The sequence below is a fragment of the Artibeus jamaicensis genome, unplaced genomic scaffold, assembly GCF_021234435.1.
Source record: "Artibeus jamaicensis isolate MK-2021 breed Jamaican fruit bat unplaced genomic scaffold, CSHL_Jam_final contig_76, whole genome shotgun sequence".
Taxonomy (NCBI): Eukaryota; Metazoa; Chordata; class Mammalia; order Chiroptera; family Phyllostomidae; genus Artibeus; species Artibeus jamaicensis.
In genome coordinates, this window is record NW_026521954.1 from 6,039,494 (window position 1) to 6,058,302 (window position 18,809).

Sequence of the window (18,809 nt, forward strand, 5' to 3'; positions counted from 1 at the left end):
AGGGGATACTAAGGACCAGAGTAGGTGGAGAACAGGTTTCATTGAGAGACTTGGAGGAGGAGCACCCTGGTCAGCTGGAGCCCAGACAAGCGTTCCTTCAAACCCTTAATGCCAGGGCTCTGTGCTCATCATTTCTCCTCACAGTAGTGTGGATTTCCCAAAGACCTCGTTAACAATATCAGTAGCAACAACAAAAAGCATCAATTAATCACCCTCTACTTTGCATTTTTCCCTATCAGTTTCTCCTCTCCAGTCTGAGGAAGAGATAGCCTTTGTGTTGTCCAAAGCTGTTAAACTTCCTTTTTCCTTTCTTCTTGGGATCTTCGCTCCATCACTAACTGTCTGTGTAAACTATTCAACTATGGTTTCTTTTGTTTCCGTAGATAAACTTGCCCTACTCTGTGCTGGTAACCCCAGCTTTCCGAAAACTTACCATTCCCTTCTGTGTATCGATTAGTCCCTGTTTTCTTTAATAGACAAATACTTCCAAGAGCAGTGATCTGCACAGGTTTTCTTCATGTCTTTAACTTCCCAAGTTTTTTAGTATCTGTTATCAGCTTGTTTTTCTCTCTCTTCCAGTAAAAATATTTTCACCATGTTTACCACTGTATTTTTACCTCTTAGTTTCTGTGCAGTCAGTTGCTGTCTTTATCATCTTCTGCCATGTTGAACGCTCATGATCAGCCTGTTGCTTTAGGACTTCCCAGCCCCGCTCAACTTCTAGGAGACCATTTCCTCTTGGTGTGCTCTTCCTACTCTGGTCATCCTTTTTCAGGCTGCTTTTCCTCTGCCTGCTCCTGAAACATGTATGTTCCCTTCCACGCTGATGTTCCTGAGTGATGATATTTATCATTTGAATTCAACACTCATTTTTATGCAGATGACTTTGTCGGAAACCACGCTCTTATATCTACCTAGTAGAATCTCTGCTTGGATTTGCCCAAGACACCTCCAAAATAGCATGTCAAAAATGGAGCTCTTGCTGGTGTGCAGTTCATTACATAAAACCGTACGTTCTCCTATGTTCCGGAGCTTTGGCAGAAGCGATAGTGTCCACCCTGCACTGAGTCTTAAAACCTGAGAGACCCTCTGGACCCTTTCCTCTTTCCTTGAAGTCCACGAAGTCCCGTTGGTTTCTCCTTGCAGTGTTTCTGAATCTGCCCTCCATGTTGTTCCTCTCTCTGACGCTTCGGCTAGGATTCTGTTATTTCTTGTACAGGCTACTCGAACACTGTCTGATTCTTCCGACCCAGTTCTCAGTTTGACCCCTACTGCCTTTTGGTAGGGTTTATAAATGCACACCTGTGCAAATTCCTGCCCTGAGATTTTTGAGGCTTGTCTTCTGAGTAGTTTCCATCTCAAAGAGGAGAGGAAAGGGACCTTTTCTGGTAGAGGAACGAGCCGTTATGCTCTTACACAAAAGGTCCTTAAGATCGAGGATGACGCCTTGTATACTTTCTTCCTGCTCAGCTTAGAAATGAGACATCTGACCTGTGCCAGGGTGCCCAGGAAGGACTGAGTGTTGATTTACGCAGCAGAATTGAGCTGATAACAGCAGAATGCTGGGCTGTTCCTTTCCTCCAGGTGTAAAGTAGTAGAATAAAGAATCCACTGAAGATCTTTAAGGACAGATTTGTTAGGGTTGCAGCTAGTATTTTTAAGAGTAAAGGGGTATCTGTTTTCATACCGTGTAATTTACACAGACCTATTATAAAATATTTTCAGCGACCTACAGTTTCCAGTTAATTACCAAATAATGCAAAAGTTAGATATGTATGTATGTACATACATACAAACATACACACATACATACCCACATGCCCATGCACAGCCACACACATTAGTGAGAGTATAGTGTTGGGCCAGTGCAGGGTGATGATGAAGGTCATTGTTGTTACCATCTTTGTGGTTCATTATGACTTCTGTATAAATACTGTTAGTACCCCAGAGTGGAAATTAGATGTTAGTGTATTTCAAGTTCAAAAAATATATATGTGCACACATCCATATGCAGTTTTTAATATATATATATATATATATATATATATATATATATATTTTTTTTTTTTTTTAACACATTTACATACAAATTAATATAAAAATGCAACTGCTCTTTTGATTTCAGGACAACATCGATCTTTAGGACCAAAAGATTCCAAGGTTAGAAGTCTCAAAATGGATGCGAGCATCTGGAGTAATGAACTGATCGAGGTGAGTCCCTCGCAGCGGTGCTGGTGGAGAGCTGAGGTCTGGAGGAGGGATGCGGTTTAGGAGTTCCTTGGGAAAGTTCTCACCACATTATCAAAATGGCTTTAGCCTGTTTCATTGTAGCCACTTTTTACTTTAACTTTCAGAAGGCTTCCTGAGTGAGATGGTTATTTTAAAAATAAAAAGCACAAGAAGCTTTAATAGTAATAACTACTTTTAAAATCTTGACAGCTTTTCTGTTAAGCCAGAATTTACTTTATTTTTAACTCAGCATGGATAACATGTTAGAAAAGTGATGAAAACACTGGGCAAACGTCACCCTTCTTTAACTCACTGTCTCCCGACTCCGTTTTCCGCTCCGTCTCAGCACCACTCAACCACGGCAGCCCACCTTCTCAGCCCACCTTCTCAGCCCTTTTACATGAGTCTGCCTCCATGCGAGCTTCAAGAAATAATAATGCTTCTGCTGCAATTCGTGTGGCTTGCAATTTCTTTCCTTGCTAATCTTTTACCATTATTAAAAACAGCTAGACGGTATTGAAAATATAAATAGTATCTTCTTTCACACTCCGTCTTCCTGAAAGAGTTGGATTCTTCTTGTATTTTTGCATATTTTATACTGTTATGCTTTAATTTATCATGTGAGTCAGTTTTCTGCAGATGTAAGTACATTTTAGGAACTGATATATTTCATAATTTTTTGATAATTCAGCTTTTTATTGTCATTGGAAACAAAAGAGCAAATGACTTTTGGGCTGGTAATCTTCAAAAAGATGAAGAATTACACATGGACTCCCCTGTAGAAAAGAGAAAAACTTTCATTACTCAGAAGTACAAAGAAGGAAGATTCCGGAAAACCCTCTTGGCATCTCTGTCCAAGGAAGAATTAAACAAGGTATCCAATGAAACGTAACAGTAGACATGGATTTGTAGTATCTTTTTAAATATATGCCAAGAATTTTGGAAAGAAGTAAAAAATATTTTGCTGTTCGCTAAAATTATTGAATTTTATTTCCTTTTGTGAGATGGTGTCAGTGGTTTCCCATTGTTTCACATAAGGAGTCGTCATAAAAGCAGATAAACTCTTGTCCACGAGATTCCAGCTAACTTAGGCATGTCCCATTATTCTTAAACTGTTGACCACTTTCCCTGTTTTGGGGACTTGATACCAAATACAACTTAATCGCTTATGTTGCTGACTTGCTCTCACCAGAGTTAACCTCATTTACTCAGTTTATTGTTACAGGCAATGGTTTGTCTAGTGCCGTTGATTTGAACTGTCCTTTGCCCTTGGCCGAGCCATTCCAGGTCTTTTTGTGACCATGGCAGGCTGCTTCCTCAGTCTTCACCCTTTCAGCAGAGGACTTGTTAAGCATCCTGTCCCCTTCTCTTTCTAAAATTGCTGTTTGCATTTCTTGTGTGTCAGGAGGCTCTCCTATGTATGGATTTTTAAAGCATATGCTCTTATATGCTGTAGTTTTTATGCTTAGAGGTGGTTTCTTTCATGGTTCTCAGTTCTTTGGTGTGTTTTTGAGGGCAGGCCTCATTTGATGAGGGTCCCCAGGTAAGGAGTGTTATGCCGAACATCTGAGAAAATAATAAAGGCCTTTTCCATACTTTGCAGACATTATAAGATTTATACAATCGATTTACCTTTCTTTCCTATGGGTTTACTTCCCATTAACTAAGTTTTTCTTTGTATATTTTTGGTATTTGTAAAGTGAGGCTGCCCCATTGGTTTAAAGCAGCGACACACAATAGATTCAAGATTCAGAACAGGTACCTAAGGGAGGAAACCTCAGGGAGATGGGGTGGGAATCGGGAACCATATACTTACATAGGTTATTATTAAGATATTTAATTTTGTTTTGGATCGTGATTGGTAATGAGTGCTAATTATATTATTAAAATAACTGACCAATTATAGCAGGCATGTTTGGAATAATGATGACAGGGTATCATAAACCAAGAGTTATAATTAATCTAATTTTGTGTGTTAGAGGTTCATAATAAATAATATATAATAGTAAGTTTATATTTGGGGGCATAATTGATGAGGTTGGAGAGCCAGGGCATGTCTCTCCCAATGGTTTCTCTCTTTTTGACGGTGATGGGAATCTTGTCAGTGGTAAATTCTGATGTCCCTGAATGAGGTCGTATCTGCCACATACAGACTTCTCATGAGCTAAGACAGTAGGTGGGTTTTATGTTAGTTACTAGCTGTTACATTGTTCCTAAGAACATTACAGGGAACTTTACCTACTGGATTTACTTCCACTTGGGGCTTCTTAAAAATGGTACTTGTAATGTCACTGGATGATTTTTACCAAACATATTTTATTGAATATTTTTTGAAATCAAGATATAATGTATATATAATGTTCACATTTCGGGTGTTTCTTTTGTTGATTCGACACACATATATTGCTATATGATTACCATCATAGCTTTAGCTAACATCTTTACTGCATCATATAACTATTTTTTCTTTTTAGTGGTGATAATATCTCAGATCTAGTGGTTCAGCAGTTTTGAAGTGTGTGATACAGTGTTGTTGACTGTAATCACTGTGCTGTGCGTTAGATCCCTATAACTTACTTACCTACCAGTTGCAAGTTTGTACCCTTACAGGACATCTTCTCACCCCACCCCAGCCCAGCCCCACCCGCATCCCCTGACACCACCATTCACTTTCTGTTTCTGTGAGTTTGGTTTCTTTTGATTTCACATGTAAGTGATATTATACAGTATTCGTCTTTGGCTAATCTCACTCACTAAGCATCATGCCCTTAAGGTTTGTTCATGTTATCACTGATAGTAGAATTTCCGTCTTTCTCATGGCTGAATAATATCCCATTATGTGTACACAACACATCTTTATCCATTCATTTAATAAGGAACACAGTTTGTTTCCATACAGTGGGTTTTGTGAATAATAGTGCTGCAATGCACATGAGGATGCAGGTGTCTTTCAATATTCTGTTTTCATTTCTTTTGTATATATATTTAGAAGAGGGATTGTATATGATGAGATCATTGCATTCTTACTTTTTTGAGAAATCTCTGTACTGTCTTCCAGCACGGCTGATTAATCTGTATTCTCACCAGCCGTGCACAAAGGGGCCCCTTTCTTCACATCCTCACCAACACTTGCTGTTTCTTGTCTCCTTGACTATAGCCATGCTGACAAGTGTGAGGTGGTGTCTCCTTGTGGTTTTCATTTGCATTGCTGTGATGATTGGGGATGAGCATCTTTTCATGGCCTGTTGGCCATTTGGATGTCTTTGGGAAAATGTCTAGTTATTTTCTCCTCCTGTTTCATCAGATTTTTTAAATTGAGTTGTATGTGTTCTTTATATATTTTGGATATTAACCTCTTATCCAATATATGGTTTGCAATTACTTTCTTCTGTTCATTGGGTTATCTTTTCATTTTGTTGATTGTGTTGCTGTGCAGAAGCTTTTTAGTTTGTCCCACTTACTGAGTAAGTGGGATGTTGTCCCACTTACTGATTTTTGCTTTTGTTGCTTGTATTTTTGTTGTCATATACAAAAATCATTGCCAAGACCTCTGTCAAGAAGATTACTACCTGTTTTCTCCTAGAAGTTTTGCAGTGTCAGGTTTTTTCTTTAAAGTCTTTAATACATTTCTAGTTCATTTTTTGAGTGTCATAAAATAGGGGTCTGATTTCATTTTTCTGCATGTGGTTATCCTGTTTCCTAATTTTATTTGTTGAAGAAAATACCCTTTCCCTATTGAGTGTTCTTTATGGCATACTTAAAACTTGCTGAATTCTTTTAGTGCTGGGGATACAATTTGCAGTAAAAATATGTGCTTATTTCATTGATGAGAGTGATCCTCAGTGAGGGAGATTGACCATAAGGAGATGAACTTCAATAAATATACTACAGCCAATACAAAGGTAAGCGATAAGAATAGGATGATGAGAGAGACAGCAAGAAGAAATACATATGATCAGATTGAGAAGACAGTCAAAAATGGGAGGGACATTAGCTTTTATATTTTCCAATACCTTCATTTTTTTAGGGGAGAAAAAAGACTGAGACCCAGAGAGGAGGAGGGATTGGACATGGTCACCTAGATAATTAGTGCAAAGTTAGGTAAAAGAATTCAGGTTTCTGGATTCTAAAGTGAAGGAAATTCTGGGGGTAGAAAAGATAAGTACTTTTTAACTAGCAGACCTTCCTGGCTAGAACTGGGAAGACGTTCTGGGACTCTTATTTTTTTTTAATAGAAATTATTTGCTTATGGAATAATGCTGACAGAAACAGGTGAGACAGCAAAATACAGAGAGGTGTGAAGGCAAAATTATAATTCAGTTTAACCTGCACCACACACAGTAAAATGCTGTAAGAGTAGAGGCAGTCTGATGTAGCGGTTAATGGCCTATGTGTGGTGGGCAGACATACTAGATTTAAAATTCTGGGACTTTGGGCTGCACACTCTGAGCTGCCCATTTAGATGGTCAGTGAGTGATGGTTGCATTGCAGAGGGCAAGTTTACTAGTGATCCATCCAGCTGCACCATATCAGGAAGGAGGTAAACGGTGAAGCTGAGACTAAAGTCAGATGGAATCAGGGTGCCAAAATCAGAGGGTTCGGAAGCAAATGGGAAGCCAGTAAAGTGAGGAAGCAGGGAGAGAGGATGAGAAGCAACCTAAAGGCAGCTTATTACCTCAAGGAGAAAAAGAACTCAGGTTCCATCAGGTCTGTGCGGTGACGACGTGTAACATAAGTCAGTAATGTTTTCTTGTTTCAGTGCTTTATTGTTTTTTAATGTTTTACTGTGTCTGCTACTGGCCTCATTCCCACATACCTGTTCCCTAAAAGGAATGATTCTGAATTGGACTCTTCTTTCAAGTTAGCAAAGCACAACAATAATTAAAAGAGTCTGTAGACCCTGATTAGGCTGGAAAATACATGCATATGTACATACAACATTCGTATGATAAAGCATTCAGTGGATACTTCATTATTATATTTGAAATGTTTTGAATTTTCTGAGAATCAGTCATTACCAGAGTTTGTAAGTATAAAAAATGTCTTCCAAAGCAAATATACTGGATTGGAAGGTTTAGAACATCCAAAAACAAAACAATGAATTGAGACTTGGAGGTAGGGGATTATAATTTAAATGCATACAAAGCAGGCCTTTTGTGCCTATTGCCTAATTCAAGGCATGCTTATAATTACATTTCTTAGTTAGAAATGGATACAAACTTCCTATCATGAATGGATTGGTAGACTCACTAATGGTAATAGCCAGAATTGTATCTTCTTCCTTTAACAGGGATGTTTTCTTTTAATGAGCAGGCCCTGTGTGCTGCCGTGGTGAAATCGGACGTTCTGGAGACAATGACTCTGCTGTTCAGCGGGGCAGACGCCATGTGTGCAACTGGGGACCCCGTGCACAGCACCCCCTACCTGCTGGCCAAGAAGGCGGGGCAGAGTCTGCAGATGGAATTTCTGCACCACAACAAATTTTCAGGTCAGTCCTCTCCCTTCGTTCTGAATGCCTGGTTTCTTCGGGTCTATCCCTAATTGGAATGAAGCAGTGTTATTTCATTTTAAGAAAAAGTTAGGAAATACATCTTTTCTGTTTCTTTAATCTTACAAATGGTAAATCGAAAGTTAATCCTATGTGATCGTTTTCACCAAAATTAAATCCAGTTTTCATCTCTGAATAATAAATACCACTTAAAATGCTTATTTTGCAGGTTTTATGCAAAGTAAAATAAATATCTGTGTATATTTATTCTGTGGTATATTTGAAGTAGTTTTTCCTCTAGCTTGAAACTCACGTATTCATAAGCAAAGGGAAAACTGTTGACATTTTTTATTTCAAATGCATTATTTCTGTAATTTCTCTAGATTTTCCTCAACATGACACTCATTTTGAAGGTGGATTAAGTCAAGAGTCCTCCCAGTGCGCGTTCCTCTGTGACTTTTTGTACCAGGCTCCTTCTGCTGCGCCTAAACTCTCTGTGGAGAAAAAACTGCTGGAAGGTATTTTTTCTGCTTCTTTTAGATTCTGTTATCTGATAAAACTGCATTTCATTATCAAAACAATTAGGTTTAAATTTTGATACTATTTTCCCTTAAGATGTTAGATTTGATCTTGTAGTAGAGAAATATGTATTTTAGAATTTACAGATGCTTCCAGGCACAGATAATATTTTCTGCACTGCAACAGGGATTTACCCCTGGGTTGGAATGCTGAGTGAATGCTCAATGGAATTTACCGAAGTCTCCTGTAGAGCCGGCCAATTCTGTTTCAGGATTTAAGGGTTACTCAAAGACACGGGAGACTTGGTCCCTTTCCTTAGGGACAGATACCTTCACTGGCGGGATAATAGAGGTGAAGGTCAAACTGGGAGGACTGACTGGCTTTCAGTGCGTATTCTGTGAATATACTACATGATGTTGGGTAGTTCATTTTGTTCTGATGGTCAGAGTGTGTGTGTGTAAGTAAAACAGAGCTTAAGCATGGTTTCCAAATAACGATGGGAAATAATTTGATTTAACGACCTATTCTAGGTTTGGAGAATTATCGGCGCAGTCCCTTAGGCATTTATCCATCCAGTTCCTTGTGTCAGGCTTGTGCTAGGTAGGCATTAGGAATACAGAAATGAACCAGACACAGGCCTCGTGCTCACGTGGCAGATATGGGAACTCATTTTAGAAATGTAGGCAGGAAAATACGAGATCCGTCTTCCTGGAACAAAGAGAATTTATGAGAGATTAAGCTGTACCAGCCAATTGATGGTGGGCGTTCAGAGGCTCAGGAGCCGGTTTTAGTTCCCTTGGTGGTATAATCCTGCAGTATTACTCCATCAAAGGAACAACAGGATGAAAAACTCACTTTAAAGAGTTATTTCAGATCCTTATGCTTTTGAAGTGATTATTTCAGTACAAATGCTTTGTTTTGCAAAAATAGTATTTCCCTAAGCACAATTACATTGGGATTAACTATACTTCATTAGATTTCTCTGAGAACAGTAGCAACCCTTTAGTGAGCATGTACTATATAGTAAGGCATTGCTTTAGGTACTTTACATATACATTAATTGTAATCCTCATAAAAATTCTGTGAGATAGTTGCTATTGTGCTGATTTTCACATGAGAAACAGAGTTCCGTGTGAGGCAGAGTTTTACATCTGAACTGTGTTCTAGTCGTTACGGTGACACTGGCATTGGCCAGCGCGCTGCCCATGACTCTGGGCTGGCAGAGCATTTTAATCCTGAAGATTTAGAGGTTTTGGGTTCTTTCAGCGGTTGGTTTTTAAGGTCTTCCCTAAACCTTTAATAATAAATGACAAATTTTACAAAGATTTTTCTCATCTTCTGTTACTCCTTATCTGTGTTTAACCATTAAGTAGTCAAACTTGACTGATGAGCAGGAAGGAGGAGGCACCTGAATGATCTTTGCATTGACGAAAGCAATGATTAAAGGCATCACAAGTTTTCTAGGTGTCTTTTCTGAATAGCAGATTTTAGCCCCGTCCTTAAAACCACTGTATGATAGAAGAGGGAATTTGAAGTACAGGGCTTCCTTCCTAAGTTTTTCCAGTATATCATAAGCACCCTGCAGGCTAAAAATAAGATATATATTTTTGACAATTGGTGTTATAATATTTATGAAATTACCAGTTTTACTATTTCCTTGGAAAAGATTTTTTTCCTAAATCACGTGAGAATTGAGTTGATGTGTTAAACTTGTAATTTAAATCATTGCTTCCATTTATCTTTAATAAATTAACTGTAGATCTTTTTTGTTAAAATTTATTTCAAGAAGTGGAAACTGGTGCATTATCTGTATGTGCAGTTTAACCAGGGATGTTTTCTCATTTTAGAACATTCTCTTCTAAGTATGTAGAATCGAACGTTTCAATCTTGTGTGTGTATGGAGCACACAGGAATTGTATCATTGGAAATAATCTCCTGGCAAAGAATTCTTTGATGGTCTTCATTTCTTCCATCTAATTCATCGGCAGGGTCTATAATTTCAAAATCAAAATGGGCTATCAATTAGTTGGCTACTCCCCATGTCCACTGATACAGTTCCAGCCTCAGCCACTGTCATGTCCTGCCCCGGCTGCCCCAGCCTCCTTGTTTACGTGCCAATGTCTGTCCTAGCCCCCTCCTAACCATTTTCCAGAAATCAGTCTCAGGGATCGTTAACAATGTGAATCACATCATGTACTTTCATTGTTCAAGTACACGTAGCGGCTTCCCATTCCAGAATATAGCCCTATTCCTTATTACGATCTACAGAACCTCCCCATGCCAACCCCGCCTTGTCTCAGATTCTCCCTTCCTTTGCTATATCATGCCTGGCCACACAGGTTTCCTGTCTGTTTCTGCTGCATACCCCATTTTTCTTCTGCTCTTCTGGACCTTTGCAATTGCTGTTCACTCTGCAAGAAGCCCCTTTCCCCCATTCTGGCTCTTTGCTTGCTGTCAGGGATCAGTTCAGTGCTGGCCAGTCAGCGAGACTGCTTTGGCACTGTGCCACAGTGTGTTCCCACCGCCAGCTCTTCTCTTGTAGAGTTGGCTGCTTATTTCCATTGTAGCACTTTGCACGTGAAGGCCATCCCTCCGTCCTTGATTTGTTTCTCTTTCCCTCTGGAGTGAAAGCACAGTGAAGCATCGGCATTTTCTGGCTTATTCAGGATTATCAAATCTTTGGTGTCTAAAACCATGTCAACGCATAGTAGGCACATGATTACTATTTTTTGAAGAAATGGCCATTTCTCAAACCACATTGCAGCAGTGTAAAAAGTGCAAGTGACTTGTTAATACTTTGTTTTTCACCCGTGTATTCAAATGTATAATTGCTGGCAAGAGACCTATTTTGTTCAGAAAGAGCCTGCTTAAGAATGGGGAAGAAAAAGTCGAACCACCATGAACCATAAAGCATACAGTTCTGGTGTTTTTGTTTTTTCTTTTTCTCTGTGCCCTCAAGATTCTGTGTTGGTGTTAACTCCTGTTGAGCACCAGCTTTATGGGAAGGATAAATTATATGGAAAGATTTAGAGATTAAAGTGCGGCTGTCACCTTTGCCTCTGAATGGCAAGCACCTGGACTGGACCACTCCATCAGCGCTTGTCCAAACGCCATAGAGCAAAATGATTAAAAACCAAGAGAAAGTCAGGGAATAAAGTGCATGCAGTCCTTCAGAGAGTTACAGAGGCTTCAAATTGTCAGTTCAGGTTTTCAGGATTTGAAGTTCTTCTAGCCTCTGGTTATGAAGACTGATCTGTATTTTTCTTTTTCCTCTAGATTTAGTGTTCACGAAAAGAAAGATTGATAGCCCGTGTTAAACCTAAGTATAGAGCTGAATAATAGTATCCTGGCTTTGTTTTCTGTTTTCTCCCCTCAACCGTATTTTCCCCCTTAGCATCTTACTTTGATTTGTTGATGCAGTGTTTGATTTTTAAAAAGAAAGTCATCGATAGGGCTTGCCGGAAACTCTGTATTATGTTTCTACTTAACTTCATAGATTAGCACTGAAGAATTTTGAAGATCTGTTGTTCTATAAATGCCTAGCTTGTGTAGTTGTAAAAAAGATTTTCCAAGGATAAAACACATTTATTTTAAATTATTTTTATTTTAGGATTATTTATTTTTCATTTTGGAGAGTGGGGAAGGGAAGGAGAAAGAGAGAGAGAGAAACATCAGTGTTTTGGTTCCCTCTTTCGTGCCCTCTCTGGGGACCAAACCCACAGCCTCGGCATATAGCCTGACCGGGTATTGAACTGGCAACATTTCGCTTTGCAGGATGATGCCCAACCAACTGAGTCACACCGTTCAGGGCAGAAACACGTTGGTTTTAAATGAAAATGAAAACCCTTTTTCATTTAAAACCATATTGTTATGGTCAGTGGATGTTAAATACTGTCAGTTTAGGAAATTCTTCATCAGGAAGCAGCTTTTGCTTTCTAAAAATAAAAGTTTTACCTTAACTACCTCAGACTGGTTATACACATAGGCATTAGAAGATGTGACCTCTACCCTAACAGTTTAAAAATCATCGGCCATAATTCAGATGTGTAGCAGGCACAGAGAGAGAGGTAGTATGTGAAGTAGTTAGGACTGTGGCTTTGTGAACTAACTGCTTGGGATCTGCCTCCAGCTTTGATACTAAGTACTTGTGTGATCTTGGGGAAGTCCATTCACTGTTCTGTGCCTGTTGACAGCATACAAGGAAGGGGTACGTACGGACAGAACTGACCTAATGGGGTTTTTCTGAGGACTCAGGGAGTTAATGTGCATGGAGTGGGTGGAGGAATGCACGGCATGTCAATGCGAGGCTGAGGGGATGGTGAGCAGAAGGAGCAGCAGCAGAGGGACTGCCTCTGGGCTCCAGTTAGCCCTTGAGTTTAGGGACATACCGGCCGCAGAAGACAACCTAGGTACCCAACTATATGTAGTACACCCATGTCACTTCATAGTCGAATTTCTGTAGGTTACCTCTGGAGTCCTTTACCTGTGCTTGAGTAAGTTCTAGTAATGCTGGTCTTCCCTGACCTATGCATTAAGATTGACTAAAAGGAACGAACAGCCCCTCTTGTCAGTCCAGTCACTGTGTGGAAGACCTCTTACCTATGAAACATCTTGCATTCAGAGGGTTATCCATTGAGAGTCACACCAATTTTGTTTCTGTTGGATATTTTCTGGTGACTTCATGATAGTAAGACTTCTTCTGTAGCCAGCAAGGTGTCATGAATAGCGTTGGCATTTCTCAAGGTCAAAGACTACAGAGCATGCCTAAATTGGTCTACACAGACCAGTGCAATACAACACAGTTTTATTGAAGCTTTTCATTGCTTCCCAGATGAATAGGAATGTCATGATTTGCTTTCACAGCTTTGTTATTATAAATCCTCACAGGTAATATCTGTGCCTCCCTTGTCTGACCTCTGGCCCATTTTCACTTATAAAAATGAAGCTAATCAAGGGTTATAGTGATGATAATGCTATAGGACTAAATCTTCTTTAGTCTGTATTTGCAACTCAATGAGTTTGTACTTACCTTTTAAAAGAGACCTGTCATTTTTTTCCCCATTAGAATTTGCATAATTGGATTCTGCATTTACATTTATTTTATGCATCATGTGTTTGGCACTTTTTGTTTAAGACCTTCCAAGGGCTCCCACCTGTCTACCGAGAAAGGTACAAAGTCCTGAGCCCCTGTCCTGTGACACTCCTGGGGCAGGGCCTCTGCTGCGAGCCTGCAGTCTTGTTTCCTTTTGCCTGCTTGACGTGTGATCTGAGTCTCTGGCCAGATAGGTTTTCAGCAGCTTCCCCTTTCCATGACATTCCTCATGCCGTGCCTCCCCAGAATTATGGAATGATTGCTGTTCAGAATGAATTTTTCACTACTTCAGAAACATGCCTTTTCAGTTATAAATGACTATTTCAGAAGCTGTGTTTTTCTGGGAAATTTTTCTTTTCAACTTAGACCAAGGATGGCTTCCCTCTGTGGATTCTCACCCTGAAAGGGACCACCTAATGGTGGTTATGGTTGTTATTCCGAACTCAGCCCCCCTTGGGTGGGATTACGGTGGGCGGAGCTTCCAGTCTGCTCCGCCCCTCAGGCTGTGCACTCCACCAGTGCACATTTTTTGCTTTGTTCTTTATGAAGTTACTCTAGGCATCTGAGTACATTGTTCTGAAATTATTTTATGACTCTAATTAATTACTACTGGACTTTTTAATATTTTAGACATCTGCAATAAATATTCATTTAAAAATAATGGCCTTTTGTGACCTTCCCGTAACTGTGCCGAGAATACACTGTGGCTCTGAATCTGAGGGAGGGGGGGGACAATATACACGTCACCTTCCAGCAGGACTCGATGGGGCTCCCGTAGTTTTCTTTCCCAGTTACCCATCGATCCCTGGTGCTGTTTTCCTCTGCCAGGTGGGATTCAGCTTCTTGCCTGGCAGCCAGTTTCTCAGAGTACAGCGATCCCGCACTTGCCGGGGTGTCTCCCTTTTGAGGGTTTCTGGTGCTCGTCGCTAAACCACATCATCCCCGTTTTCTTTGTTCTGCTTCTCACAATCACCTCACCTAGGATAATGGGAATGGTAAAGGTTGACTTAGTAAATATTTTTAAATTTTGAATTATTTTAACATAACTTCAGACTTAAAGAAAAGTTGCCGGTATAGCACGAAGAGCTCCCACATGGTTTTCACCGGACATCGCAAACAGGAACATTTTACGTTAGGCATGTGTATCCGTATTTTCAGAATTCCTTAAGTTGCAGGCTTGATGCCACTACTTAGTCCTAAGTATCTCAGTCTGTATTTTGTAAAAATAAGAGTATTCCTCTGAAATACCACAATATAGTGATCAAAAATAGGGAATTACCTGATTTACAGACTTTATTTATACTGTCTATAGATCTAAGGTATATTTTAACTGCAACATTTAGGGCTGTTTATGTAATTTAATTCTTGGCTTAATGTAACAACTTGAGAGTTTGTGCAGTCTCTAGAGTCCAAAAGAGGGTGGTGAGGTGATCATTTAAAAATACATTCCTTTTATCTAGGGAAACTGGAAATTTCAAGTAATTCTTCCTTCCTAGCCCTACTTTTTGAAACATTTGATTTTAATATTTTCCCTCACTGATTCAGAGAGTTAGTTGTTTGGCAAACCGGACTTTAAATTACATCATTAAAATCTATAGAAAAGAACAAATCTTTCACAATTTAATTTTCACATGTTACTTTCATTAGGAAATATATGGGATTGCGAATTTTTTGTTGCTAAATTAGCAAGGCTCATTGTCTTAGTTTTTAAAGTAGGAATTAAAAAGGAGTGATGAAGATTAGTAGGCAGACTTGGTAATACAAAGGTGGATTATATAAAAATCATTGTTCATCCCTTTGGTTTGGGCTCTTGCATTTCTGTTTTCAGTGTCTAGGGTGTAGTCAGGAAGTAAGCTAAGCACAAGGATTTTGGAATCTATAGTAACGTATAACCCACTTGAAGACTTCAGTGGTAATAGTTTGTATTTGCACATAATTTTCAGAATCGAGTGGGACTGAAGCAAGCCTGAACCGAAAGATTCATGCCTGAAATGACCTTTTTCCCAGGCCCACTGTCTTCCTTTAAACAACCTTTTTAAAAAATAATTTTATTTATTTTTAGATAGAGAGGAAGGGAGGGAGAAAGAGGGGGAGAGAAACATCAGTGTGTGGTTGGCTCTCATGTGGTCCCCACTGGCGACCTGGCCCACAACCCAGGCATGTGCCCTGATCAGGAACCCTTAGACTGAGCAGTGTGGTCATTCTTGAGAATAGAAAATATAGTGCTTGTTCTCAAGTAGCTTACAGCATTACTGGGTCAGTGAGCAAATACAAATATTGCTCAGATATTGTGGTTATATTGAAAAATAGTATTTTAAATGGTTATATTGAATAAAAATTGCTAGATCATATAAAATGGTAGTTTATATGTAAAAGAACCCATATAAAGTCACTTTTCTCTGTGTTTTACATGTATTGCATTATTTTTTATCACCACTGTGATTCCATGAGTCAGATATTTTTCTTTTCTTTTTTTAACTTTAATATTTAAAATGTCACTTTATTTTTCTTAAATGTTTGGGGTGACATTATTTAATGGGATCATTAGGTATTTTTCTTACCCTGTTTAACAGATGAAGAACCTAAGGCACAGCATGATTAAGCGCTTTCGAGTCCCTAGTTAGTGATAGAGGCATCATTAGCACCCAGAGTCTTTGACTCCCAGTTCCACCTTCTTAGGCTTCACAAGGGGGTGAGAGTGCAGAGATGCCAAGGAGAGGCTGTCGCTCAGTACCCTGAATGAACTGGGCGGGATAACATTACGGTCCATCTTCTTACCTCAGGTTGAAGTGTCCCTTTCCAATTCTCATTTTTATTCCCTTTTGTTTCTGAGAGAGAAATCGTCCATCCTTGGTTCATTTTGTAAGTGGTTTTTGGTTGCCCCTTTTCTTACCATACTCTTTCCTCAATGATAGGTTATTGATTGATCCGACTGCTTCCACCTCATCGCATTTAGTCTTCGGTGGGCAGCAGTCTGGGTGTTTCTCAGTGAAGTGGGCCATTACCTCCGCATCGTGAAGATCGGCTGACATTTTTCAGCCCTTATTTATTAGATCTCTTCGCTGTATTTAATAGCGGCAATCATTCCTTTTTGAAAACCTCTACCCCTTTTCTTTTCTATACACTGTCTCGTTTGCTTCAGTGCTTTCATGGACCCTCGACATTTGTTACACTTTATTTTTAGATATGCATGTTTTTTATTGATGTATAGTTGACAGGTCCTTACGATTTTAATTTCCCTAAGTTTAGATCCTTGGTTACTTATATTTTCAAATACTACCTGTATTCTAAGGACTTTCTAGTTGTGAAGACCTTTTGCTTGCTCCAAGATGTAGATCCACAGGACGATCTGCCTGCCATATATTTCCGCTTGGATTCCCAAGGTATTGGGAATTTGGTGTTCTAAAAGGAAACTCATAGTACATGCACCAAACCTGTTTGTGCTTTACTTTGTTTTAGATACAAGTGGGTATCACCGCCTCCCTTGTGTAACTGTTAATCAGTCCCCCTTCCTCTGTGCACCCAATCAATATATGTTCCCCTCCTTAGAACACAATGCATGCCTATCTCCCTCCCTCCTCCTGGTTTCTCCCCTTCATTTCTTCTTGTTGCTGCTGCACTCTCATAATCCTGCTTTGGGCTGTCATCTTCTCTCAGATAGACTTCTGTCACCAGTATGCTAACTGGTTTTCTGCCTTTGGCCTCACCTTCTCGAATCCACTGTTCACAGTAAGCAGAGTGTGTAAAACTCAAATCTGGTTATAACCCTCTGCTGGAACTATTGCCATTGCTCACCATCAACTATAAAGTCAAAACTCAACAAACTTCTGAAAAGAGCCACGTAGTAAAGATTTAAGCTCCATGGGCCGGATAACCTGTGCCACAACTCAAACCTGCCCCGTAGGGGGAAAGCACCCGCCGACAATCCATAAATGAATGGCTGTGTTTCAGTGCAACTCTATTTACAGAAACAAGTGGTGGTCCGGATGTGGCCTTTTGGCCTCCCAGCCATAGGACACTGACCACTTCCGAGATGAATATTAAGTTCCTAATCAAGGCATTGAGGGAACCGCATGTTATGACCCCTTTTTCCTTTGCACACCTAAGGTCAGCCTAGTCTTACTTTTTACCCTATCCTTTTTCTTACCTGAGTCTGTATAAGCCTCTGTTTTTGCTGTTTCAGAGTTGTTTTGCAACTGTCCTTCATGGATCTGCCTGCTTCACTGGTCATCAGTGTCAGAGTTATTTTTGTCTGGCACGTCCCTTCTTACTAGATTATAAATTGTTTTGAGAGCAGAGTGTGACAACTTTATATCTCATGAATCAATAGCATGCTCTTTACATGAACTAGAAAAGTAATAAATGCATTTGAATCTAGGCATTATTTAAACCATGTATTTTTATAAATCAGCGTTGGGATATAGTTCAATTTATTATTTGTTTTGTTTTAAATTCTTAGAGACAAATAAAAAGTGGTGTGTTCTGGAAGGAGGCTTCTTGAGTTACTATGAAAATGATAAGTCTGCCACACCTAATGGCACCATTAATATCAGTGAAGTTATCTGCCTGGCTGTGCACAAGGAGGACTTCTATTTAAATACCGGGTAGGTCTATCATTGAACAGCCAGGGGATGGATTTTCTGATGGCTGTCATACCAGGTAATAAGAGTTTGGTTAGTGACTCCTTTAATTGCTTATTGTGGAAGGATTTAATGGTTTCTGCATGCCTACTCTTTCTGTAGCTTCTGAAAGTTCCTTAGGGAATTCACTAAAGTGTGAAAATTAGAATAGTATTTTAGTTTTTCTGAAAGGCTAATATGTTTGCATCTAATCTTAAGTAAATGTATAGTATTTCATGCTTGAACTTGTAGTGCTATAATTTTTATAACATATTATTTAAAATAGTGGAATAAGGGTAAAATTTTGCATTCATGTACTATCCCATTGTTTGAGTAGATGACAAAGAATAGTCATTGATGATTTACTCACGTTGCTATAAACAAAATACTAATCATATTTAGTAACAGGTGGAAGTGCTGAATTTCTTGAGATCTACCTTGACATTTTAATTATCTACAAAAAGTTGCAATTAAAAGAGTAAGCAGTATTTACTTAATATGTTTTCTCACAGAATAGTTTTAATAGAGTTTTTGTGAGGACTTATAGAAACAGAGTATTGATGATCTTTCGTATGGAAATTTCTTATCCTGATTTGTGATGAAATTAATGAAAAAATATAAATAATAAATCTGCACAAATCAGTTTATACAGGAGCATAGTATTTAAAAACTTTTACATAAGAAGGGAGAGAGATTTACAAAGCTTTTCTAATTATATAAAATTACATGAAACATTATTACTTAATGACTGGTACATTCTACTTGAGATGATGCTTGTTTTCTAGTAAATCAGATTTGACTTTTTATGCAAACAAAATTGATTAATTGTTGATTTGTTTTCTTTCCATCTTAACAAAGCTTT

At 39.0% G+C, this 18,809-nt stretch overlaps 1 protein-coding gene across 5 annotated transcripts in view; it reads left to right on the forward strand.

Moving 5' to 3' along the window:
* ARAP2 (ArfGAP with RhoGAP domain, ankyrin repeat and PH domain 2) overlaps positions 1-18,809 on the forward strand; it is a 162,196-nt gene that overhangs the window by 65,869 nt on the left and 77,518 nt on the right. For all 5 annotated transcript variants that reach the window (XM_053672327.1, XM_053672326.1, XM_053672330.1 and 2 more), the window contains 5 exons: positions 2,126-2,211; positions 2,921-3,103; positions 7,543-7,717; positions 8,101-8,235; positions 17,788-17,932. In XM_053672327.1, coding sequence (XP_053528302.1) covers positions 2,126-2,211; positions 2,921-3,103; positions 7,543-7,717; positions 8,101-8,235; positions 17,788-17,932 — 724 coding nt within the window. The remainder of the gene's footprint in view (positions 1-2,125; positions 2,212-2,920; positions 3,104-7,542; positions 7,718-8,100; positions 8,236-17,787; positions 17,933-18,809) is intronic.